At 40.5% G+C, this 11,676-nt stretch overlaps 1 protein-coding gene across 1 annotated transcript; it reads right to left on the minus strand.

Moving 5' to 3' along the window:
* Positions 1-113: 113 nt before the first annotated feature.
* On the minus strand, positions 114-10,623 carry LOC137135886 (gelsolin-like). Its single transcript, XM_067520613.1, has 18 exons — positions 9,879-10,623; positions 9,546-9,700; positions 9,036-9,191; positions 8,443-8,502; positions 8,279-8,368; positions 6,011-6,100; positions 5,777-5,909; positions 5,547-5,635; positions 5,241-5,369; positions 5,081-5,167; positions 4,195-4,328; positions 3,972-4,062; positions 3,723-3,893; positions 2,968-3,142; positions 2,757-2,878; positions 979-1,056; positions 442-502; positions 114-356 (listed from the first exon to the last, which is right to left on the minus strand). Exons 1-18 carry the CDS (start codon positions 10,108-10,110, stop codon positions 193-195), a joined length of 2,217 nt encoding a protein of 738 aa, XP_067376714.1. The 5' UTR covers positions 10,111-10,623; the 3' UTR covers positions 114-192.
* Positions 10,624-11,676: the final 1,053 nt, after the last annotated feature.

An 11,676-nucleotide genomic window follows, 5' to 3' on the forward strand; every position in this document is an offset into this window, starting at 1 on the left:
GCTATGGCGATGAGTAATGGGGGACACAGCCCCAGACCTGACACTAACACCCCCCCCCGCCATCTGAAACCTGCCAGTGCTGCTTCACAGACATGTATAAATGCACAGGTGTGTAGGCAAAGCAACAGGTTTTATTGATTCAAACAAAGCAGTGGCGATCATTGGGCTCTTTCATTTAAATGGGAATTGATGTCACAGGTGCTTGATGAAGCTTGCCAGTGGGTCAGTGGTCCAGCACTTGTGGTTCCAGCCCAGAAACCAGCCAGTGAAGGTTGGTGGTTCAAATCCCTGTTTCACGATCACTATGAGCGTACGAGGGTCTCTGTAGGTTGGACTGCTCTCGATGTACTGAACCGCTGGACAGAAAACACACATGTGGCTGTTGGTGTTACACTAGTGAAACTATGAGCTCAGTATGATGAACCAAACTTTCTGACTCACCTAATGCAGCCGACTCCCTCTTCTCCTCCTCATCAGCCTGGTTCCCGATCCACACAAACACCTTCAGGAGACACAGGAAGTCAGGACACCAATGGGCGGACCTGTAATTGTGGTGACTGTAGACACTGCATTGGCTGCATTGGCTGCTTTGGCCTGGTGCTGTGGTTTATCAATGTTGTCACCATATTGGCCCGTTATGATTCTTTATGACAGTTATTTTCCACCACACAAGTAATTCACTTCATGCAGTCCTAAGTTGACACACACACACCTTACGTGTCTAGCAGCATAACAATCCAGATTCTCAGTGGCTGTAGACAAAATATTTTTGTTGTACACTCTGATCACCAACTCGTGCATATAAAATTGATTCACTAAAATCAATTGATGTAAACGTCATGCTTTTTATCCAAAACAATAAGCTCCCACCTTGTACTTGTTTACAGGCCAGTCTCACCCAGGTCAATAAGGTGGTGATGTACATTGGAATGGCTCTAGGTTTATATGTTTAATGTGGTGAGGGCAGGAGAGACTCACCTGGTCCCAGGTATCCAAGATCATAAAATCATCAGGAGCAAGATCATCCTGCGTCAGCTCACCCGGAACTTCCTCCATCTGAACACAAACACTTTTAATGATATGATTTACTGGCTTACATTTGATATATATTTTTTTTTATATATATTTTTTTATATATTTTTTCTGTCAAATCCAGTTCCCTAAATTCATGTAAATTTTAATGTTTATTGAAGTCATATAAACGATCAACAAACAAACACAACAAACACAGAAATTTCAAAAATTGAGGAAGCAGGAAAATATGTGTTGATCGCCGCTTTTGTAAAGTGGTATCAACTTAGCTAATTTAATTTTGGTAGGAAAAATTGTCTTTTTTTGCAAAGAAGACTTAAAAATAAATGTAGAATATGTTATGACAAATTTATTTTGAAAAATTATTCAAGTCAAATCCTTTACTTGATTGATTGTTTTTGGTTTTTTTTTTTTGTCCTTTTGGCCTATCCTGTGAGTTCAGGTTGCCACAGCAGATGCCCTTCCTGATGCAACCCTCCCCAATTTCTACTGGGCTTGGACCAGCACTGGATGGGCTTGTTGAGGGTTCAGGGTCTTGCCCTAAGACACTTTGACAAATAACTGGGACTGGGGATTGAACCACCAACCCTGTGTTCCATGGACAACTGCCTTACCAACTGAACTACAGCCACCCCTAACTGCACTGATCATTTCATTCTCATTTATTTCTATTAGAAACATTTATTTCATTTATCATCATTATCCTGCTGACTTTGTTAAGTTAAAATTCACATTCACAAATAAAAAACATCAGCGAATTCTTCTGCTAAGTCATTCATATCATTACTGGTGGTTCCTTTATCAGCTGTGAAGTAATTTGGAAAACCTTTGTGACTTTGTTTCTTTTTGTTTGTTTCTTCTTGTATTTCCCATGTTCCTTTAAGAATTTATCTATTTTTCTCTAATCATTTATTTTAATGATCTTTTTTGCTTTGTGTCATTTATTTACCAAATTTCTTTTGTACTTCTTTTCAGAATACTTCTTTTTAGAAATTCTCTGTATAACTATATTATCGTATCTTCAACTATTGGGTCATTTTTATCAGACAATTCTCCTGGTATATTTAATAATGCATCATAGGCCTTAACCACATCATTCACATACATTACATCCCTATTTTGCTGCATTAAATCCTTATTGAGGCCATGAAGGCCTCCGATAGTTTACAATCATTAAACTCAATATTGGATTTAATTTGTTTTTGAGAGTTGGAAAAGTATTGTGGCATTATTGATCGTGATCCTACTTGGCTGAGTGACTAAGTTGTAAAGACTTAGTCAAGATCTTTTGTTACCTGCAGGGGTTCAGTAAATCAATAATGAAACCCCCATTCAGAAAAAACGCCTTCTCAAAACTTAGCCTACTATATAATCTGATCAGTGTATCGATAAATGTATCTATACGGGATCCTGGGGTTCTGTATATAAAAGAACTATAACTATACTTTTCAGGTTTTCCAGTTCCATTCCTACTGTAACACGCTCCTAGAGGTGGTGATTCTCTTACTTACATACAAAGTCTGCATTAATAAATAATGTAACTCCTCCTCCTTATTAATAACACCTATTAACAGAAAGCATATCACACCCGACAATTCAGAATGTTTGATCTTCCTTTTTGCAGGTTTCAGCAGGTGCTATCACAGTTGTATCAGAGTTTTCCTTTAAACTGATTAAAATAAATGATGTGCTTAATCAAAACTTCCTTTTAAACTTCTACAAACCAGGAGGTTTCCAGTCTTGTTGGAGCAGGCAAACAGATGAGGAGGATGAGTCTCCATCTTGTTGTTCAACCGGGGGGACCGACAGTAGTCCTGCTGCCCCCCCAAGGCCTCCCAGAAGGCAACTGTACACGAATACAGAGTTAGAACATCAGCTCGTTTAGTTTTTTTAGCATCTGTATTGCGCAAACATAAAATAGCAAACCCCTCTTACCTTCCTCTTTTCCCTCTTCCAGTGGGGTGGGGGTGACCTGTAGGATCCTAGCCAGGTGTTCAGCTCCTTCGACCTCAGCCAAGCTGCTCCTTGACCCTTTCCACATCCAGGATTCAGAAGGGGACTCAAGGATGAAGACATCACCGGAGTTCAGACTGGATGAGGACAGATCCACCTGAGAAGGACACTCCACCTTAAACTGGTCTAATGCTGGGACCAGACTCCATTAATGTGGGACATTTAAGAACCAAAACAACTGTAAAAGGTCATACTAAGGGGGAACCAAACTACTGCAGATTGTCTTTGGGGACTAAAATTAGCACAGGGAACATCTGTTACTTACTTTATACAGCACTTCTCTACCTCATTGGTACCTAAAGCTCTTCACATTTTAGCACAGACTCTCAAACCGATGGGGGCCTACAGCCTATTGGAGGAACTAAACTGGGGTTCAGTGTCTTGCTCAAGAAGACCAGGAACACAAAACTTCCTGGGGATTAATTAAGTATCTTTTCAAACATTTTTTGATCTGATCTATGACACAAAAATCAAGATCTGATGTAGTCTGTGAGGTTCTTGATCTGTTGTACCACTAGTATCAGTAAGCAGAACATTTCTGACCAATGTTATAAATAAATAACAACTACACACTGGCAACATATTGTGTAGATGTAGGCATACTTGAACAGCAGTTTATCTGAAGCCTTAACATTCTACAGACTGATCCTGACTTAACTTAGTGGTTTCTGTCTTACCTCCACAGCCCTAGTGTCCCCTGCTGGATTGGCTCGAACCTGAAACAAGCGGGTATCTGACACCTCTGACTGGCCACCCTCTCTGGAAGTCCCACCTTTGTAAACCACCAGTGGTTGGCCCTTGAAGAGGCTCATGAGGTGGGCAGGCTCCTTTCCCTGAACCACTCGCACCTGAAAGCAGGTGACAGGGTTAAGCTCAGTCCTGAGTCTGATCTAATCCAGTGTTCCCACTGTTCCCACACCATGTACCTGTACAGCACTGCCTCCCAGTTCATCATCCATCTGTACAGCCAAGAGAGCTGACATTCCAACCTCGTATGAGCAGGACGCTGTCCCTTGCCTACAGAGGGGGACAGAGGAAGACACAAATGATACCTTTTGGACAGATTTTTTTAAAAGAAACTTTCAGTGTAATGAACAAATGACAAAGATAAAGTTCATCCTTCTGCAGAAGGTTGTAGTACGTTCTCACCATATGTAGATGATGTGACCTTGTCTGCTGTTATGTTGGTACTTATACAAGATGATGTAACTGTCTCCTCCATAGAACTGACCAAAGACTGATGGATCAACTGGAACCTTCTCGGACCCTTCAATACGCCAGATCTATGGACAGACATGTACAGAGAGACAGCCAAGCACAGGGGTGTACAGAGTCATTCCAAACTATGTGGTTCTCAACATGAATTGGGGCGGTTTAGGATGACACTCAACAACTCCAACTTTGAGGCTATTGCTCTCTGGGGAAACCACTGAATTGATGTTTGTCCTCAGTCAGCTGAAGATGCTCAACCTTCCTCAGCCAGTGGATCCATCCTTGCATCATCCAAACAGGACATTCAATGGCTACAGCACATCCTCTGCTTAGGAGATCACTGGCTGCAACTATCCCTCCACTGATCAGCTGCCATCTGCCTGAACCAATCTGCTTACAAGCAAGATCATATCTGACCTCGCATAATCAAACTGGTGATCAAATCAGCTCCCACAATGTTCACTGTATCCACCTCCAGTTTTACATCATCTACGGTTACTTCACTTTACTCACTGTTACACTCCCCTTATGAATCCTCCATTTTTAAAGAACTGAACCTACTGTATCTCCAAGAAAGTGGACTCTTTAGATTGCTGCCTCCGTTGTAGATTTGGGGAAACCAGAAAAGTGAGTGCAGCATGTCGCTGAGCAGCAGCAAGTAAACTCTGGATTGTTATCACCCTAGGTTTTGACTCCTAGACCAAAACCTGGAGACTTGTAGCTATAAGAGAGTACACCTTTACACATTAGTCAGGGTTAAAAATTATCATGGCACTTTCTGCTTTTTTGAATAACACTGATCAACCAAAACCACCCTCCTCACCTTTTTCTCCCCGTCTCCTTGGTCCACCATCCGGTGTTGCGCTGACATGGCCTCTGATTGGTGAAGCTTGGACATGTCAAATGGCACCTGTCCAATCAGATGGTTCGGCTTTGGTCTGGTTTAGAGCAATTTGATCTGAACTTGATCTTGACTGGTTTACCTTCTTTATCTTTGCAACATGACTGGACAAGTAAGGTGTTCCTATGCCATCGGTGTCATCACTGTCTCTCCAGTTCTTAAAGTACTGCTTGAAGAGTGGAGTTTCCCCATGTTCAGGAAGGACCTGGACCTGGGAGAGACCACAGTGTCAGGTTGGACAGGTGAGACAGTTTGGACAGTTAATGTGAAAGGGGTAATCTTGCAAATGGACAGGTATTTTCCCAGGTGTAACGTAGATATGGAGTTTGTCTTATGTGAGTTTGAGCAAGGACAAGTGACAAGTCTTTAACAACCGATACCTGTTTACCTGAATGTGCGTTGGATAATTCATCTTTTGTATGAACATCTCTGCGCTCTTCAGGACAGCGTAACGTTCCTTAGCATTTGCATCCTTACCTGTAAACACACACTTTGTGTTTTTTAGGTCGAAAATGAGCTGTGACTAATCAGGTCATGGCTATTCTGTCAGAAGAACCTGTCCAGACCAGTCTGAACCAGTTCCAGAGGAGTTTTCAACAATGATGTGAAAATGTAAACCTTTCCAGACAAAGATGTGTCCGTTGGTTCCATTGTCGAGGATGAAACACTCGCTGGACTGCAAAGCATCCTGGGAGAAGGGGTTCTGCTCTGCCACCATGGTAACGGCTATGTTCCCATCAGCATTAGACACCTGACAGACAGACAGAGATAGCTGAACATTTCTTGCTGCTGCTTCAAAATAAAAGCCCTCCATAAGTATCCCAAAGAGAAATACCTGTCTCAGAGTGTTACCTTGTAGAGCTGAGCAAATTTCCTGTTGGAGGCGTCCATCTTGGTGTCATCTCTGTCACCTTCAGGCAGCTCTGGCTTCTTCCCGAGAACCTGAACATAGGTCAAAAGGACAAGGTCAGAGTTTCTCTTCGTCATCTTGAATGACGAAGGAAACATCTGCTGAACCGTTCTGATAGTGATCAGGTTTGTGAAGGGTTTGAAGTGACAAAGTGAAGCTAATTTTACTTAGATGGCCTCCCAGAGGGTAAACATTTTTAAAGGACTGTCAGTTGATGCTGATTGGAAAACAGAAAAGAAACCTGACTTCAATTGTGTGTTGTTAATTGTAAACTTAATTTTAATAACATTTGATGGTACTGCACCTGCTCCTATCATTGTTTTTGTGGGGGAGACTGTGCAGTTCTCTGCAGGGCACTGAAACTTTCACTTCAACTGCCCAGATCTTTTTGAATCACGGCTTCAGACACACAAACCAACTATGAACATATTAGGGTTTGTGAATATTGCAAAATAAACTTAGAACAACTGCTGTATTTTACTTGGTGAAATCTCAGCTGCAGCTGTTTCTAGTTAAAAACTGAGTCTGCCTGTCTATCAATGTACTACTTTCTTACACCTACACGTAATCACTTATCAATATTGTTTTCAAGGTCTGAAGAAAGTAGCTGTGGTGTGGCATTTCTAGTTCCAGTTTTAGATCAGGTGTCGTTGCTCTGTTAGCATCCACAAACCATTCAAGTTAAAGTTTTCATGCATGTGTTTCCAGACTCATATTCCAATCAGTTTATCAAAGCGAAATTATACTTCAGCGTTCTGCACATACGTGTACATACTCAGGTTACATTTAGATACATTCACACGTGTTTCTCTTATACGTACTTGCACAATAAATGTATGTGTCCAGAAGGGGACACATACATCCTTTGTTGTTATTGAATTAACCTGTGAATATTTTGAGAGATAACAGGTCATATCAAAGACCAAATGGTCAATTGTGAAACAATATCACTGTTTGTGAACCAAATAGTTTGTGTTCCATGTCCCAAACTGAGAATTTTCTTAGTTTTCATTTTTTTATTTTACTTTTTGGAAACAAAAAGTCATATGTTGAAATACACATCTGAAAACACTCAGTGGGACCCTGTTGTGTTCTAATAAAAGTACAGCTTTTTATCAAAACACACTGAAAACAAAATAATACACTTAAGACTGAATAAAGCAGGTGTACAACAAGAATATATAAAATGACATATATAAATATTACATAAAATCAGACAAGCAATGTGAACATCTAGCAGGTATAAACTGTTACCTTTCTTCTTTCATTCTTTTTTCCAGCTCCTGTTTTGCCTGTTTCAATCCAGACTCCCGACATTTTACAATCAGCTTGTTCGATGCACATCTTCACACAACACGTTGAGATTTGGGAGATGTGCACAGAGCTCTGCAACCCTCTGTGTCCTTCAATTAACCATAATTCCCTTCTCTCCTTTGGTCTGTGTAAATGTTTGTGTGTATTGACGGAGAAGTATAATTCTGCCTTTGGTGGATATTTGTGCCGAATGTAATAAAATCCCCTCCAGCCTTTTCTGAGTAACAGCTTTGACGAGATTAAGATGGATGTGATTTCTTGTGACTCATACCTTCAACCACCGATATCTGGTCCAAGTGGATGTTTTATGTTCACAGTGACCTCTTTCTTTAAACCAAGGTGTTCTTCTGATGTTGTATTTACAAGAATTAAATGTACAGACAAAATATAACGTTCCTGGCTATGGCTGTCGCCGGTGCAGAGGCCTAAAAATTTAGCCTTAGTCTTTAATGTCTGTTCAGATAGGAGAGGTCTGGGGATGTAGTAACTGTTGCTTATATTGGAAATGCCTGTTAAGGTTTCAGCTATGCAGGTGGGGGAGGGTTAGTGTCCTTTCCCTTGCTGTGTTGTTGTTTAATTTGCTGTTTGTTTCCTGCTATCTGATGTTCCCTTGCTACAGCTGTCTTGTCTAATTCTAATTGTCATATTGTAATACTTGGTAAAAAAAAAGGTTTAGACACTTATTCATATACCACATTTGAAGATAAAACTTAGTAAAAGAAAAGTAAAAGATGGTTAAGAAAAAAACACAGTCTGAGTCTTGTAGCAGTATTAGCATTAGCAATATTAGCACTGTAGCTATGGTGCCACTGTTAAGTGCAGCACTCTGAGAGGTATACAAGTGTAAGTTCTCCAACCTAGCTCTTAAAGTGAAAACACCTTTACTGTTCCATCACCTGCAGCATGCTGTCTGGCTCCGCCCCCTCATCACAAATCAGCAATTTGGCCCGCCCACTTCTTTCATCATCACGGATACCTTTAGATACCTGTCAATCAACCAGTCTGTTAGCTATGTCACTCTGATATAATGTCACTCAATAATGAGGATGTCACTACTCACAATGGCAGCCTTCAGCTTTTCAAAGTGGTTGCTATTGGAACCAGACCACTGGATTACTTCCTGTAGAGAGACAGAGGCTGTGTCTGAATTCAGGAGCGGCATATTTCGAAGGTTGCATTTTAAAGCAAGGTACGATAAGTAGAGCCAATTATTGCAGCCTACTTTTCCCTTGGCAACCAATGAATCAACAGGTGGATACTTTGATGCCCAATATATCCCACAATACTTTGTGCATACAAATTTACTTGGTATTGGGAGCTTGCTATCTGGCTGCATTGGTAACAAAATGAAGGTGCAAGTTTTTATAAAAGGTTTTATGTTATGAAATGTTAGCTAGAAACTAGTCAGTTGGCAGCAAGCTCAGCTGCTTGGCCTCCTGCATCCAATATGAAACAGCTGGTGATGTAGATGGGAAATCTTCCATAGACCAGATCGTTTTATTTGACTTAGGTCTTTGCTGTCTCCTTCGAAGGATGCAGACATGGAAATGAGACAAAGTTACAGAGAGAGAGACAGCCTCAGAACTGTCTGACTGTCTGTCCCCCTCTTTATCAATCTCCCTTCTCTCTAGCTCTCCCACCTCTCTGTCTCACCTGTCCAAGGTCTAAGATGAAACTGTCTCCTTTGTTGAAACTCTTCCAGCTGACTGGAACCTCCGTTGCCCTGACAAAACGCCGACCTTTGACCTGTAGAAGCCTTTGAACCATATTGGTCACCACATGTTTAAACCCTGAAGCCACGCCCCCTGTCTAAGGACAGACAGGACATGATGTCATCAATACTATAATTAGTACCAAAAAACATGGCTCTTAACAGGGAGGATCTGGGGCTCTACTCAAGAGAACTAATTTTTTCTATACTTCAATTAAATAATTACAGTAGTGTACAGTAAACAGTAAAATTGAGTTATGTTAAAAATAAATTAATTCTAGGAAAAGAAAAACTCAACAATAAAGAAAAATGTGAAACTAAATCAGATTAAAACTAAACTTAATAAGTGCTTTGTCTCCTAGTCCAGACACCGAATGCCAAGTTGTCCCTGGTGTCTGCACCTTACTTTAGATAAAAGTGTCTGCTAAATTACTAATTTTAATTGTAGTTACCATGTACTTAAGCCCACTTTTGAAGTATCCAATAAAAGTGCTGGACTCATGGCCCTGGACTTCACGGTACTGGATTGGTGCCCCCTTCAGGAAGTCATCCATCTGGACCACAAAGATGGCCGCTGCTCCACTCTCATCCTGAGAACACTCTGAACCTGAAGATCAACCAACCAATCCCACAGCAGAACCAGGTTTGCACCAGGTGAAACCCCCAAGGTAAAATTACAATGAAACATTCAGTAGTATTACTAAGTAATAATAATAATAATCTCAGTAAGTACTACAGTTTACTCTAAAGTACTGCAGGTGTAGTAGTACTAGTACATGGTGTACCGAGCCAGTAGTGCAGGTCATACTGCAGGGTTCCTTTCTGGGTCTCAGTGCTGTGGAGAACCAAGTAAGAGTCTCCGCTGTAAAACCCTCCGTACAGACTCTCAGGTACAGGAACCAGCTCCATTTTCTCCACCCGCCACACCTGAAGCCCCACCTTCTTACCTGCACGCTCGAACTCTGGGTGAAAAACCATGATGCCACCTGAAAGGGGCAGAGCCAGAGTGACAAACATGTGAGCCTCAAACTTAAATTCAATTTATGACTAAACTTTGAACATTTAAATTTAAATTACAAAAACGAGGTTTTGAGTTTGCAGGTTTTTTATTTTAATGAGCTGTGTTGTTTTTCCTCCTCAGGAACTGAGACCAAACCTTTAGATGATGCGTTCAAGCACCTGCTGGATCTCACTGTCAACAGTTGAATACAACAAGTTTTTTCTGCTCAGTGACTTGAGTCTGAACAACAGAATAACGATTAATTCGTGAGAAGGTGAACTGGTGATGATGCTAATTATGATAAACAGTTTGAGACAATTATGGAAACTGGAAACTATGAATTTCCTTTTTTTCCCAGCTTTAATTTGAGTTAGTTACAGACTGAATGATAGGTTCAGGACAAAGTCTGGATGTTTTCAGACTAAAACTGAAGAATGAAAGGACAGAAGAAACAAACAGTGCTGAGATAAATATAAAATAAACTAATAAACAGCTGGAGGATAAAAACGGATAACCAACAGTAAACTCACCGTCAGCGTTTATTGGTCGTGCTCAACTGGAAGGAAACAGATGGAAACTGACTAACAAAGGCTGAGCTGCACCTGAGACACAGGAGGGAGGGGATTGAGGTAATTTTAGCTGCCCCCCGCAGGAGAGCAGACACACCCAGCCTGAACAACAGAGATATGACACTGCATCTGTAACCTTAAACTTTATTATAAAATTACCCTGTAATAATAATAATATGCTTTATTTCTATAGCACTGTGCAAGCCTCTCAAAGTGCTAAACAACAGTCACATGCCAAAATATGACTAAAATAATTAAGACAATATAAAAAAAAAATTATTCTACTTTCAAGAGACTCTAGGGTATTTCACTGTCTAACAGAGAGAGGAAGAATATTCCAAAGTAGCACGATATGAAAAGGCCCTCTGAGCAGCCGATCTTTTCTTAACTTTAGGATACATAATAGTCCTGATGACTGAGATGGGAGGAATCTAAATGGAACCAGAAAAGGTCTGATTGATATGCTGGGGCCATTTAAAATCTTGTAAGTCAATAGAAGAACCTTAAAATACTAATCTTATGGTTTTTCTCTAAATCCACAATTTCTGTTATCACTGGAAACTTCTGGATCTTTGTTTCGATCATCAAACTGCGATTAGCTTTCACATCTTGCTCGTACTTTATCATATTAATTAAGATGGGAAACTTTTCCCATAGAGTCAAACTCTGCCCATACATCATTCTGAGCAGAGCAGGAGACACATAGTTGAAAAGCTTCTACATTCGACTTAATAAAAAGTTTCCTTCCATTTCCTACCTGGTTTTGTTGTGTCTGTTAACCAGGTGAACATCTTTTTCATCCACAGCAAAACTGTGGGAACTGTAATGATAAAACACTGAAAGCAAATGACATGATGAAGATGTGTGTGGCTACAAATCACATGGGGAACTCTTTGTTAGGGTCTTGGGTGGCAAATCTGTTAAGTTACTAATAAAGAATGCAAGTTTTTAAAATAAACTTGGTCAGGAAAGGGTTTAACACAAAATCGAAATTTCTGACTGGACAGTCTGTTA

This window comes from Channa argus, chromosome 11, assembly GCF_033026475.1.
Source record: "Channa argus isolate prfri chromosome 11, Channa argus male v1.0, whole genome shotgun sequence".
In the NCBI taxonomy this organism is placed as follows: domain Eukaryota; kingdom Metazoa; phylum Chordata; class Actinopteri; order Anabantiformes; family Channidae; genus Channa; species Channa argus.

What these genes read in the sequence shown, in the direction of transcription:
- LOC137135886 (XM_067520613.1), bottom strand. Translation starts at nt 10,110, where the DNA reads ATGTTTGTCACTCTGGCTCTGCCCCTTTCAGGTGGCATCATGGTTTTT. An exon ending in AGCCAGACAGCATGCTGCAG is followed by an intron (nt 6,101 to 8,278) that starts GTGATGGAACAG and finishes ACCTATGTTCAG; the next exon opens with GTTCTCGGGAAGAAGCCAGA. An exon ending in GGTCACATCATCTACATATG is followed by an intron (nt 4,063 to 4,194) that starts GTGAGAACGTAC and finishes CCCCCTCTGTAG; the next exon opens with GCAAGGGACAGCGTCCTGCT.